At 38.3% G+C, this 24,558-nt stretch overlaps 1 protein-coding gene and 1 long non-coding RNA gene across 25 annotated transcripts in view; one reads left to right on the top strand and one right to left on the bottom strand.

Moving 5' to 3' along the window:
* DLG2 (discs large MAGUK scaffold protein 2) overlaps positions 1-24,558 on the bottom strand; it is a 2,044,900-nt gene that overhangs the window by 535,808 nt on the left and 1,484,534 nt on the right. For all 24 annotated transcript variants that reach the window (XM_049713435.1, XM_049713436.1, XM_033431831.2 and 21 more), the window contains one exon: positions 2,802-2,938. In XM_049713435.1, the coding sequence (XP_049569392.1) occupies positions 2,802-2,938 (137 nt within the window). The remainder of the gene's footprint in view (positions 1-2,801; positions 2,939-24,558) is intronic.
* Positions 1-24,558, top strand: part of LOC125965184 (uncharacterized) — a 1,042,439-nt gene that overhangs the window by 298,522 nt on the left and 719,359 nt on the right. The gene's annotated exons all lie outside the window — the stretch shown is intronic.

Consider the following 24,558-nt stretch of genomic DNA (forward strand, 5'->3'; position numbering starts at 1 on the left):
TTAGAATGAAACTGTCCTCTTCATTTTTCAATTTAGCACTATGTAGAAAATGGATATCACAGTTTATTTTATCCCTAAGTCCACAAACTATGAAGTTTGTCTTCTTGAGAGAAGTTGTTAGAGAGAAGTTGTCTCATATCCCAATAACACTTTTCTGTTTCAGAAGACACAACATCATAAGAACCAACTTTTAGGACTTCCCTGGTGGCGCAGTGATCAAGTGTCTGCCTGCCAATGCAGGGGACATGGGTTCGAGCCCTGGTCTGGGAAGATCCCACATGCCACGGAGCAACTAAGCCCGTGCGCCACAACTACTGAGCCAGCTCTCTAGAGCTCTCGAGCCACAACTACTGAGCCCATGTGCCACAACTACTGAAGCCCGCACACCTAGAGCCTGTGCTCCACAAAAAGAGAAGCCAGTTCAGTGCAATGAAGAGTAGCCACCCACTCGCCACAGCTAGAGAAAGCCTGTGCACAGCAATGAACACCCAATGCAGCCAAAAATAAATAAATAAAATTAAAAAAACACACAAAAGAGCTTTAAGTTTTTAAAAAAAAAAGAACCAACATTCACGTCAAAGGCAAAAACAACAAGCAAACAAAATTCAGAATGTCCTGAGAATGAAAATGGTAGTTCTACTATACAGCCTAGGGCCTATAGCTAACAACACTGTACTGTATACTTAAAATTTGCTAAGAAGGCAGATCTTATGTTAAGTGTTCTTACCCCATACACACACAAAATAATAATGATAATAATGATAGTGAGAGGAAACTTTGGGAAGTGATGGATAACTTTATAGCCTCGATGGTGGTGATGGTTTCATGGGTATGTACTTATCCCCAAAGTCATGGAGTTGTATATATTAAATATGTACAGCTTTTTACAGGTCAATCATACCTCAATAAAATGGTTTTAAAAAAATAAAAATAAAATTGTAGTGACTTCAGGTAGTAAAGAAGCCAAAAACTCTTAGTTGCAACTTTGACTGAAGTCATTAATGCCACATTTTTTGCCCATTCAGTTTGACCATACTTTTTCTGCTGACAGAGTTCCTTCCTGAGAAGTGCCTATTGCCTGGGACATGGTAGGTGCTCAATATATTACTTGTTAAATAAAGAAACTAATGAATGATAACTGAATGATAACTAAATGATGACTGAATGATAACTAAAGGAAGGAAGGAAAGAACTGACTGACAGATTTTAGGAAACAAATGCAAAGACCATATTTGGTGGTTACAAGCATTTGAAATCCAATTCTGTCCATTGTTAACTATATGACCATGGCCAAGTTAGTAAACCTCTCTCTATACCTCAGTTTCCCTTTGCTTATATAAAAGAGGCTGTTGTGAGAAATACATACTACATTACAGAAAAACATTTAAAAAAATACATGGAGCACAGTAAATGCCAAATAAATGTTAGTTATCAAGATTATTATAAAGCTCTTATCCAGATAATTCAATACAAAAATCATTGACAACTATGAAATTAGGCCAGTGCGACTACAAACAACCTGTCTAGAGTCCAGGGACATGGGTACAATGAACGTTGAGGTTCAACCCCCAAAACTTGCACATGTCCTAGAAATTACTATTCTGTTGCAATTGTATAGGTTGATCCTTCCCAAACACTTCTCATGAAAGTATTGGAGATAATGGCTCCTTGTGACAGATTCAAGATCCTGTTTTACAAAGGGAGACATATGACTCGATACGACTAGATATACTTCTCTTACTTGACAACTATCTTCTATTAATTTTCAGTATTTGATTATTATCCTGTAGATTTAATATAAAACAGTAAATGGAGATGAAACAGTTTTTAGGTGCAATCACCAATTTTTTACTGCTTATAATTGCCTACATTTTGCTTTCGTTTATCGTATAACTCCATGGCTCAGAAAGGTTGGCTGCATGTTGGTGTCAGTCGTTGCCCAAGACTCCTGAAGCATGTGAGCAACTGGCAAATAAAACAGTGGAAACCCTGTCTGAAAGGAGAGGGGGAAGGGATCCATTTGCACACGTGACAGAACTCTTGGAAGTCAGGAACTGTGTCTACACTGGTTGAACCAAAGAACACAGGCATAGAAATGTACAGATCAATAAACCAGATAGTGTTTTTCACTTTGCTATGCAAAGCCCATCTCTCTACCAGTCTGGATTTAGCAGTCTCTCTGGCTGATAGGAGATGGATGATACCGGAAGAGCAACACATAATCTCTGTGCCTATGAAAACTGGTGAAAATTTAGATTTCTGTTTTTAAAATATCAACCAATCATCTCCAATTATACCTGTACTTCTGATATCTTTTACCACAAAATCTGCTCTCCCTTTTCTATTTCCACCCAAGGTCACTGCTTCCTCCCCCCAAATTCTTATGTTGAAGTTCTAACTCCAAATATGGCTGTATTTGGAGATAGGGTCTTTAGGAGGCAATTAAGGTTATTAATTACATGACTTAAGTCCTAATCTGATAGGACTAATGGCTTTATAAAAAGAGAAAGAGAGAGAGAGCTTTCCCTCAGCACAAGCCCAGAGGAAAGGCCATGTGAGGATGCAGCAGCAAGACAGTTGTCTGCAAGCCAAGAAGAGAGACCTCACTAGAAACTGAATGGGTCAGAACTTTGCTCTTAAATTTCCCTGCTTCCAGAATTGTGAGAAAATAAAATTTCTGTTGTTTAAGCCACCTAACCTATGGTATTTTGTTATGGCAGCCTGAATTGACTAAGACAGTCATACACTGGGAAACAAGAGCTTTATAAATATACACATAGTTCTGCTTCAGTCACACTCACCATTAGTAGTCTGTCTCCTACTTGCAACCTTCCATCTTTCTGTGCAGCTCCTCCATCTATAATTTTAGTTACATAAATGCTGTTGTCTCCAGGAATGTGTTGGTTCCCCACACCTCCTGCAATACTGAAGCCTAAACCTATGGAAAAGAAACAGAAAAAGAAAAGCATTGTATTTGTTTAAGAAAGTGCTATTAGTCACATTTCAACAGTCGAAAAAAAATTAATTCTCAATTTATTACAACAGTATAAATAACAATAAATTCTACTTCAATCAACTGTGTCCTTTAAACATTTGAAAGCTTGTTGATTAATGCTAATGAGGCAAAACACAAGTGCAATCCTGCCCACGTTTAGTCTATGGGCTTAACTTCGTTGCTGCTGTTGTTACTCTAGCATAGAGAACAGAAGTCCTGCCAGTCATTTGGGTAGAGACCTAGATATTTCTGACATTTTAGAATGAAAAGAACAGCAATTCGAACATTCCACAAATTCTGAGATAAGAGCCATGAGGAAGATACATTGGATATCGGTGTAATAATTTCAGAGAGAAGATAAGGAAAAGAAGCTCAATGCTTGCCCTTCATGTTTCCTTCTCTGGGTACCTTGTCATATTTTCACACTTTCTGGCACTTCCTGTTATTAACTTATAGTTAATAAAGAATGAACACAAACGAATCATCCCTGCACACAGTCTAAAGAATAAACAAATAGATTATATACTTGTATTATGTTTGTAACAAACCATGAAATATGAAATCATTATAAACGTGGAAAATTTCCTTTTTTAAAAAAAAAATTTTGTCTTTTGGAAATTTTCCATCTTGAGAGAAGAATTTTACTATGCTATGGCTTATAATTTTTTTCTTTCAGTTTTATTGAGATATAATTGACACGCAGTACTGTATAAGTTTAAGGTGTACAGCATGATGATTTGACTTATATACATCATGAAATGATTATCACAGTAAGTTTAGTGAACATCCATCATGTCATATAGATACAAAATTAAAGAAATAGAAAAAATTTTTCCTTGTGATGAGAACTCTTAGGATTTACTCTCTTAACTTTCGTGTATAACATACAGCAGTGTTAATTACATTTCTCATGTTGTATATTATATCCCTCGTATTATTTACCTTCTAAGTGGAAGTCTGTACCTTTTGACTGCCTTCATCTAACTCCCCCTCTCCTCTTCCCCCACCTCTTGGTAATCACAGATTTGATCTCTTTTTCTGTGACTGAGCTTGTTTTTGAAGTATAATTGCCCTATAATACTATGTTAGTTCCTATTACACAACACAGTGATTAGATATTTCTACACATTTCGAAATAATCACCATGATAAGTCTAGTTACAATATGTCACCGTACAAACATATTACATGGTTATTGACTATATTCTCCACATTGCACATTTCACAACCACTGACTCATTTATTTTGTAACTGGAAGTTTGTATTTCTTAATCTTCCTCACCTATATCTTCTCTCCTCTCCACCCGTCTCTCCTCTGGCAACGACTTACTTGTTCTCTGTATTTATCACTCTGTTTCCATTTTATGCTTGTTCTTTTGTTTTGTTTTTTAGATTTCCACATATAAGTGAAATTATACAGTATTTGCCTTTCTCGGTCTGACTTACTTCACTTAGCATAACATCCTCAGGGTCTATATATATTGTCATAAACTTTTATTTATATTAAACTATGGAATGATAACAAGAATAGTTATTAAAAATCATTATGAGGCCATTTTAAAAGAATGACTGATAGACTCTTTAAAAGTATAAGAACAAAAAAAATCTTTCTCAGAATATAATTGAATACACATTCGGTACAATACTTATAGCATATATTTTCATTGTATTTTGAAATGATAATAATTAACACGCAAATTACTCAGAAAGATAGATATAAGTCAAAGACATCTGTAACTAAAGACAGAACATTTCTGTAACTTGCTTAAGAAATTAAACGCCCCCTCACACACACACCCCTAGTTGCCTAGTTTTAAAAAACCACACACTTCTTTTATGATAAGACAATCATAAAAATTTTTGGCACTTTATACAATGAAAAACACTTTAAAAATACTCCATTTCACTATCTTTGTATTGAATAAATATTGAGTAGGGCTATGTGCTGCTCTTAAGATAGCATAAGTGATTAGTTAATGGAAAAATAATGGCATGGTAAATTATAAAGTAACACCTCTGGAATGATACCTGAAAGGAAATGATTTTTTTGTTAAATTAGTTGTTAACAATAAATGGAAAATGGATTTAAATTGATAGGGCAATTAAAATAAGTGTTATTTAATTTCCTACTAGAGTGGGTAATTATTCTTTATTGATGCTTTGACATTGCATAGATCTATAAACATATTTGTTTCCCTCATATTTAAAGAATTTGTTTACCAAGTGAAAGATGACCAAGGGTAGATAAAATGTCCCCAACTGGCTTTTCCTATGAAATTAAAAATACATATCAGCTCATGTTTTCTCAAACTGTTACTTCATATTTATATATGATTATAGGAAAGCTTAAGAAACATATTTACAGAAGTTTCATAGCCACATGCTAGGATCAATCTACTGCATTTACAATAGTACAGAAGTCATTCCGAACTGTGGACAAAAGGTTAAAGAAAATTCAGGGACTCTGATTTACATCTACTATGCCAACAGTACATGCCACAGCCGGTCTGAGTTACAGAAGAGCTAAGGAAACAAATTACCACTATAAACAAGGTTAAGTCCAACAAAGGGAGTAACTATGTAGTTGAGATTTGAAGTTGAAGATTTTACCAAGACAATGAAATCACTGTGGATACTGCAGACATAAATATATCAGCTAAAAAGGAAACAACGTTTTTTCCGCTAAGATTAGGCTTAAGCACTTAACTGGTGACTCTGCTTAAGCTAAAGTATTTTTAGTAAGAGCCAGAGAATGGCTCTAAAGGTACAGAACTAAACACTTCCCTTAATTTCTCTTACTTTGGTGGAACATGGATACATTTAAAAATAATCAATATTTGGTCAACATTCAACCATATTCCAGATATTCAATTCAACATGATAGGTAAACGTATAGCTTATGTCTACATCCAGAATACAAGGTTATTTACAGGTGGAAGTATCCATCTGTGTTATAAAATCGAATCTGGTCCTATCTATCCATCCATCCATCCATCCATCCATCCATTCATTCATTTATTCATTCATTCACTCACTCATATATCCACTCATTCAACAAGAATCTCCTGAGTACATACCATGCATTGCATAACAGCTGCTATCAACTGTAGCCAACATAAATGTAAAGAAATGGATTGACCAGAAACAGTACAGAAATAATGATCCATGAGTTCATATGAGTGACTGTGGCTGAACCTGGCTGAAGCAATGGTCTAAATCCAGATGATGTCTTGGCTTTTTGGAGGACTGCTCTATGAAGACAAATGTGGTCTAGGTCCACCAAGCCATAAGACCAAATCCAAATGATCAGTTTGGAGGTACTGGTTTCCTTGCACACGCTCTGTGAAAGCAGGGGTAGTCTGTCTACATTATAGGATCATTCTGTATCCTCATTTGCTCATACTTCCTTCCTTCAATCCACTCTAGACACAGTTACTGCCTTGATATTTCTAGAACATGCCAGACACACTCCCACCTTAGGGCATTTGCTCTAGCTGTTTCTGCTGCCTGGAACACCCTGCCTTCAGGCTGTTGTTAAAATTTCAATTTCTCTGGGACCCTGACCCTGACCTCCCTATTTAATACTGTGCCCTAACAATCCATCCCACTTCCTTATCCTGCTCTATTTTCAGTGTCCCTTAGCACTTATTACCTTTTGATATACGATATAAATTATCTATGTATTTTATTTAATTTTTTATTGCCTATCTCCTTGGTGAAAATATAAACTCCAGATGACAGGGATTTTATTTTTATTTTTTTGCGGTATGTGGGCCTCTCACTGTAGTGGCCTCTCCCGTTGCAGAGCACAGGCTCCGGACGTGCAGGCTCAGCGGCCATGGCTCACGGGCCCAGCCGCTCCGCGGCATGTGGGATCTTCCCGGTTCGGGGCACGAACCCGCGTCCCCTGCATCAGCAGGCGTACTCTCAACCACTACGCCACCAGGGAAGCCCGACAGGGATTTTTAACTATTTCATGCTATGCAGTAGAACCAGGGCAGATACATAGTTACCTCATAAATATGCATTAAATGAAAGAATGGATAAACATATGAATAGAAGAGGACAAGGAAAATCACTTGTCTCTGAGATAGACTCCCCTTTAATATGAAGCTGGTGGCTTTAGAGAGAGAGGAACAGCTGAAAAAGTGAGCGCCGTTAGTTGGAGTTGATAAATGTATATGTTACATTTCCTCATTGAACTCTGGTTACCTCTCCATCTTAGTCTATACAGAGTTTATGGCAACCACTGTGCAGGCAGTGGTACAACAGCAGAGCCAGCTTCGTATCCTGATTCTTCCATCTACTAGCTGTGTAAACTGGAGTCCCAATCTCCTCATGTGTAATAAGGGAATAAACGTATCTATGGGGCTTCCCTGGTGGCGCAGTGGTTGAGAGTCCGCCTGCCGATGCAGGGGACGCGGGTTCGTGCCCCGGTCTGGGAAGATTCCACATGCCGTGGAGCGGCTGGGCCCGTGAGCCATGGCCGCTGAGCCTGCGCGTCCGGAGCCTGTGCTCCGCAACGGGAGAGGCCACAACAGTGAGAGGCCCGCGCACCGCAAAACAAACAAACAAAAAAACCGTATCTATGTTCTTTAGTAATTGGCACATAATAGATTCATTTTTCAAATTTCTTTTAAAAATTTTATATAATTTTGAAAGGTTACTTTCCCTTTACAGTTATTACAAAGATAGATTCTTGATAAATAAAAATTCTCTGCTTTCAATAAGCTCTCAAGTTGTTTGGAAAACAGATACCTAAAGATCTTGACATAACTGAACAGGCTAGGATAAGTTCTGTAATGGTACTATGATATGTGAGTATGGAGGGGATCATGACTTCTTAGAAGAGCAGGAGGAGAATCAACAAAAGGTTTAGCATTTGGGCCGGATCTTGAATAAAGTATTAAGTCAGAATTGATAAAAGAGAACGCATCTTTATTTTATTTTATTTTGCGGTACGCGGGCCTCTCACTGTTGTGGCCTCTCCCGTTGTGGAGCACAGGCTCCGGACGCGCAGGTTCAGCGGCCATGGCTCATGGGCCCAGCCGCTCCGCGGCATGTGGGATCTTCCCGGACCGGGGCACAAATCCGTGTCCCCTGACTCTCAACCACTGCGCCACCAGGGAAGCCCAAGAACGCATCTTTAAAACCAATACATCAGACTAAGTAACTAAAGAGTCAGCTGCCCTGACTTAGATCATACAGTGCTCATAAAATCCCAGCTCCCCTGTGCTGGAAATTGAGACAAAAATGCCTAGCGAACACTCAAAACCTGTATTTACAGTAAGATAAGCTACAGCGGCCCCTAACAAGACAAATACAATGAGTATTATAACGATTTGAGTAAGGAACACTGATTTTTGGTAAGTGACCAATTTAGAGAATTGGTTACAATATTGAAAAGATGTGTCCATGATCAAGAAATTGACTAATCAATTATAAAATAAACTCAGTGACAAGAGTTGGTAGGTCTCATCCTAAAATCGTGACCCTAACACTATCGACTGTGGAAAGTTTGGCTATTGAGAATAATACTAAACCTGCCTATACATGTGTCAGTAATAAACAAAGCTGACACAGAACAATATAAGTATTAAAATCACAAAAGGAAGTAAAATCAGTGGCTATTTCAGTACTCTGGCAAAGGAAAAAAGCAAGTGGAATTTAAACACCTAATTCCCAAACAATTAAAAACTGATCTGTTTGACACACCTGATGTGCAAACAATTTCAGGATTACATCTAGTGCATAAAGCTGGGTTCTTCTTTCCGTATTTCCTGCACATCCCCAGATTGTATATCCTCATGTTAACACAGGAGGTGCAGGCGTAGGGAAAGGAATGTCTGAACGTTGTTTAAAGCCTTTAACTTAACCTTTTCCCATGCAAAATCTTTTCCTTCTCCTGTGAAAAAAGAACATGAGGAATGATCCCAGTTCACCCTTTCCCCTGGGTGCCTGAGGAGCAGGTGCCAGTGGAAGGTGGAGGCCTGAAGGAGGAAGTCTTGGGAAAACGGGCTGATTCTGTGTGTGGGGAGCTTAGAATAAAAACCCCAGTACCTGAAAGAGTCATGTGACTACAATGTACCCATATATAGTCTTTATGGGTGTAAAGAACGAATCCCCATGATGTCTTATACTCAATCATTCACCAACATGGTTCAACTTCATTTTATGTGACTTTACTAGGAGGGCACTCTGGGGCGCCTCCACAATTTTAATATTATTAAGCAGACTGCTTCTGTCACAGTTCATCTAGGATCTGCAAGGTAGGGTGTTTAGTGTTTTACAAAAAAAAAAAATACTATAGTGGTATTCTGTACGTTCTGACTATACGATCCTATTTTATTAAAGGAAACACGGAATCCATCCTGAAGCCTGGCAGGCTTTGTTTTAGGAAATACAGGCAACCTAACTGCTGAATGTGCATACATTTCATTTGACAAACAAAACAAAAACTTCACCTGCGGGTCTGGTCTACACAGGTAACAGACTACTTTACATCTCTTCTTTAGAAAAAAATCATTGCTTAAAAAAATACCAAAAATGTGTCTTTCATTTTAATTTGAGAGAATAATTAATTAATCATATCTACAGTGCCCGATGAGATTAAAGACCAAAGCTGTATGTTCTTACTCTCTGGATTCTCCCTGGGTTCAAACGACAAAGTCTGGAGTTGAAAGAGGTGGTTCTGTTCAAAATGTCTTCGGCACTGGCTAGGCAGGCTCAATCCTGCTTAAGGATCTCTCACAGATCACCTAATTCACTTACCACAGTCAATGTTCCAAGCTTTTCTCCTGACTATGTACCTCAAAATACCCACTTAGGGGGCTTCCCTGGTGGCGCAGTGGTTGAGAGTCCGCCTGCCGATGCAGGGGACACGGGTTCGTACCACGGTCCGGGAAGATCCCACATGCTGCGGAGCGGCTGGGCCCGTGAGCCATGGCCGCTGAGCCTGCGCATCCAGAGCCTGTGCCCCGCAACGGGAGAGGCCACAACACTGAGAGGCCCGCGAACCACAAAAACAACAACAACAACAACAGAAAACCCACTTATACTTTTTGCCTAAAAAGAGGCATCACTCAATGCCTATTTTATTGTGAAAAGTCTCCATGTCTATACCTACCCTTTCTCAAAGGAATGAGTATCATTCCTCTTTTCTAAACGTAAATCTTCCCCTTCACCATTGAATTTTACTCATTATTCCTTTTCTTCCCCCCTCTAGAATATTCAGTCCCTTACCATCAATGCTTTTCTTCTATTCTGGCTTTGACCATGCTTCTGTCCTATCCTAGAAAGATCTTCTCTTGGGACTTCCCTGATGGCGCAGTGGTTAAGAATCCGCCTGCCTATGCAGGGGGCACGGGTTCGAGCCGTGGTCCGGGAAGATCCCACATACTGCAAAGCAATAAAGCCCGTGCGCCACAACTACTGAGGCTGCGCTCTAGAGCCTGTGAGCCACAACTACTGAAGCCTGCCTGCCTAGAACCCGTGTTCCACAAGAGAAGCCACCACAATGAGAAGCCCGTGCACCACAACGAAGAGTAGCCCCCGCTCACTGCAACTAGAGAACGCCCGCACACAGCAACGAAGACCCAGTGCAGCCAGTAAATAAATTAATTTTAAAAAATAAATTAATAAAAAAAATCTTCTCTTGAACTTGCTGCCTCATTTACTGTAAGAGCTGGAGTTTGTAAACAGTGATCTCTAGTTACTAACTGCATTTCCGTATCACACATACTTTCCTCAGTCTCCTCCATCTGACTCCGTATACCACAATGTACTCAAATGGCAGTGGTTATAGGTTGAATTACGCCTTTCAAAAGACAGACTGAAGTCCTAAGCCCTGTTACCTGTGAATGTGACCTTATTTGGAAACAGGGTTTTTGCAGATGCAATCAATTTAAGATGAAGTTAAACTGGATTCCTGTGAACCCCAATCCAATGATTGGTGTCCTTGTAAGAAGAGGAAATTTGGACCCAGAAACACAGAAACACACAGAGAAGAATGCATGTGATGACAGAGGCAGAGAGCAGGATGGTACATGTATAAGCCAAGAAATGCCATGGAACAAACTCCCTCAGAGCTCTCCAGAAGGAACCAATCATGCTGACCTCTTGATCTCAGACCTCCAGGCTCCAGAACTGCAAGAGAATAAATTTCTATTGTTTTAAACCACCCAAGTTGTGGTCATTTGTTAAGGTAGCTCCAGGAAATTAATACATCATCTAATTCTAATGGTCTAAGTGGTGGTATGTATATCTACCTCTTTATAATGAAATCATACACACACACACACAAGTTTGGGCACTTATCAACATAGCAGTGGTCATTGAAACTATGAAAATGGATTCTCCAACAAGAAAGAGATTACAGAGAGAACAGGATTCTATAGTACGTGCCTTGGGGAATAACTATTATTTGAGAGAAGTGAATTTAGCCTGTATGCCCAGAGTTTCTGATTCAGAATATCTGGCATGTGCCCCAAATTTGCATTTCTAACAAGCTCCCACGTGATGCTAATGCTACTGGTGTGGGGACCACATTCTGAGAACCACTGTTTCAGAGCAATAGAAAAAGATAAAATGAAGTGAGAAGTAGTAAAAGAAATATGAGAAGAAACGGGGCCGTATAACGTGATGAGGGTAGGAATGTAAAAGAAATTAGTAGAGTTCTATGTAATGCAGAAAGAACAAAAACCCATCAAAGGACTGAAATTTCCAGTCCTTTTGGAGGAAGATTCTGGATGACTGGCTGGGCTCCTTGCCTGGTGGAACTGCTAGTTTGTAGTTACCTCACTCATTCCCATAATAGGAGGGGACGGCACAAAATGTGTAAATGTATCATATATATGTACATATGTCTTCTCTATTGCTACTTCACTAAATCAAGTGCTTATCCAATCATGCTTGCTTTAGTGTAAAAGGCTCATGACCACATTCCCTGATTCCAGTCTTTCCCTGCCTGATTCTCCAATCCGTTCAGCAAAGATTTTCCACGTTATTCTTTCCCTAAAATTCTACATCCATTGTGTTGCTCTGTTTCCTGAAATTGTCTGTCACTGTTCATTTTCTACAGGAATGCTATATCCCCTCTTCTCACTATTCCTTACTTCTCTGCTACTAAGCTTCCCCCCAAGCAAGATGATCTTGCTGTGCTGTTTTTCTACTGTTACTCCTGGTTCCCATCTGAAATGCCTTCACCACTTTAATTTTCAAGACCACTCAAGTCTTTGCCAACTCAAAGTAGTTCATTTCTAAGTTGAACCCCAGTAGAACCAGTTACACGTATCAGCTTTTTTACATCTATTTAAATAGAATGAGTTAACTCATTCAACAAACACTAACTGATAACTACTCATGGGCCAAGGACTGCCCTATATATATTGTGGTTATATCAGTGAATCAGTGTTTATGGTTCTTTTCTAATGGAGAGTAAGGCAAGTAAAGAGGCAATGAAAACCCGGTGTGGTAAGTGTTGCTAGGAGAGGAACAGGTGCTAACTATAAGTCCTGATATCCAATCTGAGACCTAGAAGATGAAAGTGAGCCAGGAGAAAGGGAATGGGTAGAGAACATCCCTGTAGAAGGAAACATGCACTTAAAGACTCAAAGTTGGGAGATAACATGGCTTATTTGAGAAACTTATTTGAGAAATATTTCATGTGAAAGCAACAAGTAGTCTTAGTTAGAATACAGGCTGCAGGAGGAGAGGAACCATACCCCTTATACTCACCAATGTACACTTAGCCCCTGATACTATGCATAATAAATAGTTTGGAATAAATGGAGACAGGAGGACTCTTTCTCCACTGAATTAGGAGGGAAGGAGAGAAGGATGGTGTAGATAAAGGTTAAGATTATTGGCTTAATGGCAGTACACTAAAGTCGTTCTCATCTTCAATTTACTCTGATAACAAGAAAGTGTGGTACTGGCCAAGATGAGGGAAGTAGTGAGGTCAGAGATTTGAGAAAGTACAGAAGTTTTGAAATAGCTCTTAGGGAAGATGGAAGAAATAATTGATTAGAGAAACGCAGAAAAATTGCAAGGAACTGTTGATTGTCTCGTTAGGGTTTAGTGACTATGAATTAATGATAGCACTATTCTAGTAACTTTTTTTCCTTCAGCAATTCTCAGCAGTCTAGGTATAAGCACAGAAAGTGTAAGAAGTTAGATTAAATCACTTTTGAAATTAATCTTTTGCGTGCATTGATCTTCTCTCTTCAACTAAATCATAAGATCCTAGAAAGTAGGGGTTGCATAAAATAGATCATCTTGTGCACACTGCTGGCATATGGTAATTGTTCAATAAATATTTACAGGATGAATTAATGATTGAATTGTTCAAAGACCAAATGATCACATGGCATAGGTATACTTTTAAGTGTCAAGCATCTCACATTAACAGATGTGTATACTTTAGCAGATTGCTTTAGCTCAAGAAAAAAAAGTGACCAGAATAACTCATACTGAGCCTTTTAATGTGCCAACTACTGCCTCGTGTGCTTGGGAATTAATGAAGTGTCTATTGTATCTAAAGAAACAATAGAGATTACCAATGAGAAATGTATTTACTCTTTATTAAATCTAAGAATGATCAGCACTTCCTTGCCTGCATCCTTACAAAGGAAGTAACCTGCTCTGACCACAGCTGACTGCTCACGGGACAGTATGACAAAGTGTGATCAGATGTTCTCTTACTGGTTTACCGTCTATTTTATTGTACTTGAAATGGAATATCCTCCAAGCTTCCAGCATTTAAAAGTGATAGGCGCTGCCTTTACCTATCAACCACGTCTGCCTGAATGTTTTTTCCTAAGTTGACTCTAGTTGCCAATGTAAACCAAAGTCATTAATATCGACTCTGAATACAGTCCAGGCTGTTTGGAGGCATCTAGATCCCAACACATAAAGTTATCAAAAGTAACAGATTATTTGAGAGAGATAAAAATCAACTCATAGTTTGAAGTCTTGATAGGAATGTTCCAATTGGCAGGGTTGCTGCTGGGGAAATCAGAGCAGAAAGTCTGAAGGGTAATTGGATGGGTCTTGATAAATTTCCATCCACAAAGGCTGTTATCCAGTAACACCTCTTCGGCAAAGTCCTCCCTAATACCCATCTTTTAAATTAAAAGTAATGTGTCCGTGACCACATTTAATGCTATTTCTCTCTCTCACTTTTAATGAGACATCATTTTCTATATTAAATGAGTTACTTATAGGAAGGGTTGATATTGAAAACATTTAATAGCTTGTATAGCATGGACACCAACCAACCAGAACAGGCGCCTGCCATAAACCACTACTGTGGTATGCAGCACCTAACTGTCAGCTCTGTTCTGGAAAAGTTTAATGTCCCCCATGTTGGACAGTTAGCACTTTGAATGTAGAGGGAATAATAACTCTTTTTTTAAAATGTATTCATTTCATTTTTGCCTGCGTTGGGTCTTCATTGCTGCGCGTGGGCTTTCTCTAGTTGCGGTGAGCAGGGGCTACTGTTCGTTGCCATGCGCAGGCTTCTCATTACGGTAGCTTCTCTTCTTGCAGAGCACAGGCTCTAGGTGCCTGGGCTTCAGTAGTTGTGGCACGTGGGCTCAGTAGTTGTGGTACACGGGCTTAGCTGCTCCGCGTTATGTGGGATCTTCCCGGACCAGGCTCGAACCCGTGTCCCCTGCATTGGCAGGCGGATTCTTAACCACTGTGCCACCAGGGAAGCCCAATAACTCTTTTATTTACGTTCCCCAGGAGCATTATGAACAAAGTCGATACTCCAAAACTGATTTTTAAAATGAATGAATCAAATAAAAATCACTGAATCCTTTTTCCATAAGTATACTTTAATGAACTGTGAAGGAAAGGGCTCAGGCTGGTAAAATAATGTGGTGAGTTACTTCATTCATTCTTTAAAAAACATTTAAGTTCCAGGCTATGTTAGTTTTCTACGGCTGTTGGAACAAAGTTACACAAAACTGGGTGACTTAAACAACAGAAAATTATTGTCTGACAATTCTGGAGGCTAGAAGTCCAGATCAAGGCATCTGGTTCTGCCTGAGGGCTGGAGGAAAATCTGTTCCATGCCTCTCTCCTAGATTCTGGTGTTTGGCTGACAATCTTCGGCATTCCTTGGCTTATAGAGGCAACACCCCCATCTCTGCTTTCATCTTCACGTGACATTCTCCCTGTGTATGTGTCTGTCTCTGTATCTAACTTTCTTCGTTTTATAAGGATACCAGTTATATTGGATTAAGGCCCACCAAAATGATCTCATCTTAACCTGGATCATCAGCAAATTTCCTACTTTCAACTAAGGTCACATTCATAGGTACTGGGAGTTAAGACCTCAACATCTTTTGGGGGGACACAATTCAACTCATGACACTGGTGCTGGGAAAGATTACTATGAAGAGGACACAGTTCTTGTCCTTGAGGAGCTCACAGACCACAGTGAAGGAAACGAGAAGTAAACAGAACACAAGCAAATGCTTTCAAGAAAAGGCAGAGTCAGAGAAAACTTCTTGGAGATAGTGACAACTGAGCTGAGCCCTGTTGAATGGCTAGAAGAAAGACAGTTAGGAACTCTAAGCAGAGTGAGGGAGTAGCTTGTAGATAGGTGATATGGCCTTGATCATTATAGTCAAAGGAGTGAATGGGGTTAGGAGGAAATACTGAGACTGGAAGCTGGAGAAACAGAGGCTCGTTAAGGTCCCGAGGTGCTCTGTTAAGGAGTTTGGATCTTGTATTAGTGGCAATGGGTAGCCTTTGAAGAGTTTTAAGCAGGGGCATGACATGATAAGATTTGGTCCACACCAGTTTTCCTCATTAGTGTTTGCTGTTGTTTTAAAAATACATGAAATTATATTCTGTGAGGGATGATGTTCTATATTTTGTGATAAAGCATAATTTTTTCCTTCCCACATTTTTGTCTTTTCTTCACTATATCCAGTTATCACTCATTAAAACTCACTTGGGGGGCTTCCCTGGTGGCACACTGGTTGAGAGTCTGCCTGCTGATGCAGGGGACACGGGTTCGTGCCCCGGTCCGGGAAGATCCCACATGCCGCAGAGCGGCTGGGCCCGTGAGCCATGGCCGCTGGGCCTGCACGTCTGGAGCCTGTGCTCCGCAACGGGAGAGGCCACAACAGTGAGAGGCCCACATACCGCAAAAAAAACAAAACAAAACAAAACAAAACACAAAACTCAGTTGGGGAAACTTTTTATCTCTCAATCCCATGTTCATGATTTAGTTTGAAATATTAGCTTTTCCTGGCTTCTCCCCCTCCCCCGTTCCATTTGTCATAGCTTACCCATAAAAACCAAACTTCAAAAGATACAATATAACATCAACAGGCATTTGTAATTTGCTAAGAATCTAAACAGCTAACCCCAAATTCATAAATTCATTTATAAGCTTGTTTTAATCCACCAAAGATTTCAAATGGGCATTTTCAGCAGATGTCTGACTTCACTACTTCACTTAATCATCCTTATGGGGGCTCTTTGTAAAAGAGATAATTGGAAAATCTGGATTCATCTTAGGTCCTAGGAAAGAGTGAGAGTTATGTAATTGAAATAATTACACAAGTACCTCTTTTTGCAAGGACATTTTGCTCACTATGAAACAATGAAGGACTTACACATTATGGCTCAGATGTATGAAGTGACTAACCAATATTTCCAGTATTTGTTGTATGATTTCAGATACGCCAAAGAAGATGTTTGAAACTATTGAGTAACAGAGGCTCCCTTATTATGTTATGTATGACAAGTGCTAGTATCTTCAATTATACAACAATTGAATTAAAGCACTTTTGCTTTGCCATAAAAACTGTTTCATTGGGACTAAAACTCTTTTCTATCGGTTGTTAATTTTTACAACGAATTATTCTATGTTGCATATCTAGTTGCACAAAGCAAACAGCGTGCGCCTTTGGCTTTAATTTTGTACTTTCACCTAAACAGGTTTAATTTTTCACAAAGAAATCCTGGTATAGATTTGAATCTCCTTAAGGATTGCTTAACAAATCTGAGAAAGAACAAAGCAGGAAGCATCACATGTCCTGACTGCAAGCTATAAAGGTATAGTAATTAAAACAGTATGGCACTGGCATAAAAAGAGACAAACAGATCAATGGAACAGAACTGAGAGCCCAGAAATAAACACAAGCATATATAGTTAACTAATTTGACAAGGAATCCAAGACTACTCGATGGAGAAAAGTCAGTCTCTTCAATAAAAGGTGCTGGGAAAATTGGATATCCACATGCAAAAGAGTAAAAGTAGATTGCTATTTTACACCACTCATAAAAATTAACTTGAAATTGATTAAATATTTAAATGTAAGACCCCAAACCATGAAACTCCTAGAAAAAATTTAGGAAAAAAACCCTCCTTGATATGTGTCTTGGCATTTAAATTTTGGATATGACACCTAAAGCATAAGCAACAAAATAAAAAATGAACAAGTGGGATTACATCAAACTAAAAATCTTCTGCATGGCAAAAGAAACAATCAGCAAAGTGAAAAGATAACCTACAGAATAGAAAAAATATTTGCAAACCATATATCTGATAAGGAGCTAATATCTAAAATATATAAAGAACTCGTACAACTCAATAGCAAAAACAAAATAAAATAAAACAAAAAGACGAAACAAACAAAAAAAGACCCCCCCAAACAACAAACCTACAAAAAATAATCCAATTAAAAAACAGGCAGGGCTTCCCTGGTGGCACAGTGGTTGAGAGGCCGCCTGCCGATGCAGGGGACATGGGTTCGTGCCCTGGTCCGGGAAGATCCCACATGCCGCGGAGTGGCTAGGCCTGTGAGCCATGGCCGTTGAGCCTGTGAGTCCGAAGCCCGTGCTCTGCAACGGGAGAGGCCACAACAGTGAGAGGCCTGCGTACCGCAAAAAAAAAAAAAAAAAAAAGATGCTCATATTACTAGTCATTAGGGAAATGCAAATCAAAACCACAATGAGATATATGAGATATCACCTCATACCTCTTAGAAGAGCCACCAACAAAAAGATAAGAGATAAATGCTGGCGAGGATGTGAAGAAAAGGGAAACTTTGCACATGCTTGATGGAATTGTAAACTGGTATAGCCACTGTGAAAAACAGCATAAAGGATTCTCAAAAAATTAAAAGTAGAACTATCATATGATCCAGCAATTCCACTTCTGGGGATATATCTGAAGAAAACAAAAACACTAACTGGAAAAGATACATGTACCCCCATGTTTGTAGCAGCATTATTTACAAGAGCCAAGAAACAACCTAAGTGTCTGTGACAGATGAATAGATAAAGAAGTTGTGATATATATATACACAATGGAATATTTTTCAGCCATAAAAAAATGAGGAAATTCTGCCATTTGTGACAACATGGATGGGCCTTGAGGGAATTATGCCGAGTGAAGTAAATCAGAGAGAGAAAGACAGATACTGTATGATCTTACTTAAATGTGGAAACTAAGAACAACAAAAACAACAACAAACTCACAGAAAATCAGAGCAGATTTGTGGTTACCAGAGGTGGGGCTTAGGGGGAGGAGGAATTGGAAGAAGGTGGTCAAAAGGTACAAACTTCCAGTTAGATAAGTAAGTGCTGGGGATGTAATGTACAGCATGATAACTACAGATAACATTGCTCTATGATACCCAGGAAAGTTACTAAGAGAGTAAACCCTAAAAGTTTTCATCACAAGGAAAACATTTTTTTCTTTTTCTTTTTATTGTGCCTATAAGAAATGATGGATGCTAACTAAACTTATTGAGGTAATCATTTCACAGTATATATAAATCAAACTGTTATGCTGTATACCTTAAACTTGTATATGTCAATTATATCTCAATAAAACTGGAAAAAAAGATATGCCATAATTTACATGACAAAATAATAAATGGACCTTTGGAACAAGTCACTTACTCTCAATAGGTCTATTCTCTAATATATAAGATGGATATAATAATATATGCTATGACCACTGTGTGCCTACCGTCATTAACCTTGGTTCTGTCATTTAGAATCTGTGTGACTTTGTAAAAAGTTGTTTAGCTTCTCTCAGCATCAGTTTTATCAGGAGGATAATAGTTACCTCATAATATCACAGCAAGAATTGATTATGATAATGTATGAGAAGGAACTGCACAGTGTTAAGTAGTGGTATTCAAAGAATATCCATTCTCTTTGCCTTCCTTCTCCAGATTGTAATGAGAGTCAAATGTGATAATAACTCTTTATAAACTGTAAATCGCTTATATTTATATAAACTTTAGGTATTATTAATGTATAAAGTATGATAAAATACTAGAATATAAAGTGAGTTATCAGACACACAACTGTGAGATCATTTATTTCCCAAACTCTCTTAAAATGCTGTTATTCATAATGACAATTGGTTTATCCCATGTAAGACAGTGAGATTAAATACAGATCTGGGTTCAATCCCTTCCTCATATCATCTTCTTAGTGAATCATCTCCAGTTACTCTACACTTTGCTTAAGTTGTGAGTTCCTTAACTTGTTCTACATGTACATGATATAAAGTTTAATTAATGATGTCTATACATTTGCAATTGTGCTGGCATTGGCAACACAATTCCAAATGTTCAGAAACTATGAATATATATCAATAATTGACACAACTAGCACGTATCTTTCAGAGATATGTGTTCAGCAATTTTGGGATATGAGTCTATTTCAGACAGCTGTGGGTAGATGGAGACTTAATGAGGATTTGGTTTAATCACTGCTCTAGAACATTCCTCACTCTCCAAAAGATCACCAAAGACTTTTTATAAGTATATTGGAGAAGATTAAAGAAACAGCTTCACAATAATACCTACGACACAACAGGTAATGCAGTAAAATCTTTAAGTGTTTTAAGAGAAATAGAAGAAAGAAAAATATTTTTTAAAAAGCTTGACAAAGGAAGTCAGGTGAATTCATACTATACTACCAAAATTAAATTTGAATGATGGTTCCGTCTTCCAGCATGAAGTTTACACACTGGGTAGGACAAAACGAGGAGTAATATAGGGCTTCCCTGGTGGTGCAGCGGTTGAGAGTCCGCCTGCCGATGCAGGGGACACGGGTTTGTGACCCAGTCCGGGAAGATCCCACATGCCGCTGAGAGGCTGGGCCCGTTAGCCATGGCCGCTGAGCCTGCGCGTCCGGAGCCTGTGCCCCGCAACGAGAGAGGCCACAACAGTGAGAGGCCCACGTACCGCAAAAAAACAAAAACAAACAAGCAAGCAAGGAGTAATATAGATTTAAGATGAATGGAGATCCATTCAAATAAGAGGTCCTAGGATGGACAGGTTATTATTAAGGTATATCTCTCTCCCTTTTTAATTTTTGTGCAGCCACATCTAGTGGTCCTGCCTTAATAGACAGTTTTTCTGCCTAAAGTGGGAATCAATCAGGCAGTACCCAAATGACTTCTCTTTTTGATATTCTGTGCCCAGAAAATATTGGATATTTAATATATATTTGACTAAATGAATAAACATTCATAACTGTCAATTTCTAATTAAACAAGTTGTCTTAAAAGATGTCTGATTCTTTTACCCCTTAACTATAGTTTTTTATATCTTAATTCATGTTACTAGGACACATGCTGTATCCTATTGGCCCTGATTTGGGAATTTTGTGGTAAAATATGCCTAGAAGATCAGAAATGTTAAGATATAAGCACTGCTTATTAAGATTGTGAGAAGTATGTCCATCTGCATCATGGTGATCTTTCCATTTCATTTCAATATCTCCTTCTACATTTGTCACGATATTTTGGTATTACAGAGGCAAAAAAAGACAAAAGCGATGATTCTAGAGGTGAAAGTATAAAAGTATATCCATAAACATATTAACTAAAGCTCCCAAGTCTCTCATCCTAAAAGGAGCATACTGGGTACTTCTTATTCTGTCATTTATATAGTATATTTTTCTTTCTGATCTATTCTGTTTTGGGGCTGTATAACTTGAAGGACTAATTTAGCAATGAAATCTAAGCTGCCTACTAGTTTCACCAAGAATGCATTTTCATTTGATTCCTACAGGGGTCAGCAGTTAGCAGCTAAAGTGGAGGGTCCTTGGGTGGGTGACCAAGTCAGCTGTGCTCTCCAGTTGGACACTAAACAGAGCAGCATCTTAAAAGACTACTCCTTTCAGAAAATGAATATTAAATAAGATAAATTTGTGAGGAACGATAATGATATTTGTATTTATTATTTACTTTATGCCAGGCACTATGGTAAGCATATTTCATATGCTATGAATATATCAGTTAACCTCATTAAAAAAAGAAAAAAAGAATGAGGAAGGTATTATACCATTTTTTCAAATGAGAAAATAAAGATTAAAGAGGTCAAGTAATTTTCTCGAGGTCAGAAATTTAATAACCAGGGGACCAGGACATGAACCCAAGACTGTGGCAGCAAAGTCTTTGCTCTTAACTACTGTTCTAGTCTGCCTCCCAGCCTGTGCATCGTGTTCCACTTTGGCAAACTCTAAAACGTTCTACATATACGCACCACTCTTAGCAAGTGTAGCGATAAATCTAAAGAGAAAGGTATGAAAATACTCATCTTTCTCACACTGGACATTAGCTGAAGCTCAGTTTTAACTGTAACGTTCGTTGTTAAATTTTTAACTTATTTAAAGATTTCAGGCAATGACATCAATGATTACGGCCATTGACATTTGTTTTGTGTGAAGCAATCTGTGACGTGCATTTCAATAGAACTGAAAGTTGATGTGCTAGGAAAAGTCCTAACTCCTTTCTTAAATACTGCACCAAGTGAAATATGCCGACATAAATTTCAAAATAATGTATTTTCCATTTGGCATGAATACTAAAATGAGAGAAATCAAAATACCTATTGACTCAGTATAAACACTTGAATGTTATTGTTAATTATATACTGTGTCTTTGTACTTAGTGGTTACGGAAGTCTTGATTCAATCAATTAATTTTAATGTGTAACTGGGTATACAGTTCTTACATTATCAAGTCGTGTACTTGATCACATTAAAAATTGACTTTAAATTCCAAGTAATTACTTTCAAATTATTGCTAATCATAAAACTGTGTAATCTTCTTCTTGTTCCTGTCTTATATTCTTTCACTATTTTATTTACTTTGAAAAGCATGAAGAATATTTATGGTCACTGTAACAAAAAATAAAACAAGGTGAGTGAACCTAAAAAATGTTGTTTGATTTTGGTAATATTCATTTAAATATGCATTTAGAGAATACAGTAAGCCAATGAAAACAATTTTTCTCTTCTCCCTCTTTGAGAAGATTCTTTACTGTCATTTAGCATTTTCAGTCATTTGAATCAGTGATATCTCAGGATATTTTCCAGGGCTAGGACAAGGCTTTGTATCTAGGAATAAAAACAATTTGATTCTAAACTGTTGAGAGAGTGAGAAAAAAACCTCAGTCCTTCAGTGACAGCAGAGCGCATTACCAAATGAGGCAATGAATGTGGTCAAATACATTTGGATGTGCTCTATGAATGCAAGAGATAGTTATTAAAACCTTGACACTAAAAAATACTGCCAACCATTAGCATTAATGTTTTCTGTTTGTCAAATAAAGTGCATGTCCATAGCACATATGGTTTAATTGAAAACAAGTAAAATATAACACGGATTGTATTTTCACCAAATGTTTCAATTAATTGGATTTTGGAGCAGTAATTTGCTGGATGGAACTTATTCCTTATGCTGATTAAAGTCTAAGGATAAGATATTTTCTGTAAGACTTATAAAAAACAATAAAACATATTGTTTAGCTTTTAAATGGACAGTTCACTTGCTTTTCAGGGCTAACAAAATCTGCTAAGGGTATTTTTTGAAGGTGATTAACTTGCATCTAAGAATAAATAATTTCCCCAATATAGTAGCTGTCATCAAACAATTTAGTTATTGTTGCTCTGTTCTCAGCCATTTGCAAATATCCTCATGTAGTCCAGGCCATTGCACAATAGTTGTAAAAGAGCAGAAATATAGACTCATTTTTTCCCAAGAAATGTACAGAGTAGGAGAAAAACAGGGAGTCAAACTAATCTTAGGTTCCTGTTTTCTCTGGAAAACTTTGTGAGACTTCCAATATCACAAACCTTGACTGCCACTGATTCATTCAATGGCTGCACTTTGTGGCATTTATATACTGCATGGAGGCATGACTACTGGAAGCTTTGGAATACAGTTGGCCAACGCACTTGAGATTCACCCCCGGCCTATCAAGGAGATTATGTAGCTGTGGTTTGTCTCAGTTTCTGTCAAAATAGTAAGTGTCTCAAAACAGGGCCTGTGGTTAGGTTGAAGGGGAGAATAGTAAATTTAAAATTACTCTCAGTAAAACACTACATAGGAACAAAGGGTAGGAAAGCAGGATCAGCCAGAAAAGTTAGACAGAAAAGACGTTGAGTGTCTTGCTTCATTTGGCCCATTGACCTATATAATCAAAGAATCTTATCATTGAAAGGGACCTTGGAGTTAAATTAATCCAACCTCCGCTTTGAGTTTACGCATGTGGTTGTGTAAGCCAGTGGTCCCCAACCCTTTTGGCACCAGGGACTGGTTTCATGGAAGACAATTTTTCCATGGACGGGGGGTCGGAAGGGAGACGGTTCAGGCGATAATGTGAGTGATGGGGAGCAATGGGGAGCAGCAGATGAAGCTTTGCTTGCTCGCCTGCCGCTCACCTCCTGCTGTGCGGCCTGGTTCCTAACAAGCTGTGGACTGCTGCCAGTCTGTGGCCCAGGGGTTGGGGACCCATGGTCTAAGCCTTTCCTTGAATACTCTGTAACCAAGATGGAACCATTAAAACTTTTTGCTATGTGAATCAAATAGCGGTAATGCTACAGCTTCTACCTACTCATTCCAGTTCTGTCTTCTGAAGGAAAGGAGAGTAAAAGTTGGATCACCCATGAATATGGATAATGGCCCTTCAAACAGTGGAACTAACTTAGAAGGGATTCTCCAAGTCATCTGTTCTTTCTCCTTAATTTTACAATTAGGTAAACCAAGACTTCTAAAAATGAAGTGATTTTCAGAGTCACAAAACTGTTTAATTATAAAACCTGAAATAGAAGCCAGGCTGGGTTACTCCAAAAGCAGGAGTTTTGAAGCCAGCTGTCACAGCCACCCTTGTCTTCTTTGTTCTGAGCTAAGCAAACCAGTTTCTTCTAATTTTTATCTTGAGACATGGCTTCTAGACTACAGAGTATTCTGGATATCTTCCAGTTCCTACTATGGGCTAGAGACTGCACTTCACAATGAGGACAAGTACCTAATATTGAGGAACTGATAGATAATCAAATGATTCTAGAGTGGAAGATAATAAAAAAATTAACTGTGACACAAGGTATGAAGTAATATGTCTAAGTAGTACATCTAAATTTCTATTGGGAACATGGATGTCAGAATGATTGCAGACTGTTACTGAAGTGCTATTTCAGCGAAAAGAGCTAATGTAATCTCTTCAACAGCAGCAATAGTATAGTAGAAGTCTCCTTACTTTAGTTAAGGACTTGACGAATTAACCAAAA

This window comes from Orcinus orca, chromosome 8 (genome assembly GCF_937001465.1).
Source record: "Orcinus orca chromosome 8, mOrcOrc1.1, whole genome shotgun sequence".
NCBI classification, from domain to species: Eukaryota; Metazoa; Chordata; class Mammalia; order Artiodactyla; family Delphinidae; genus Orcinus; species Orcinus orca.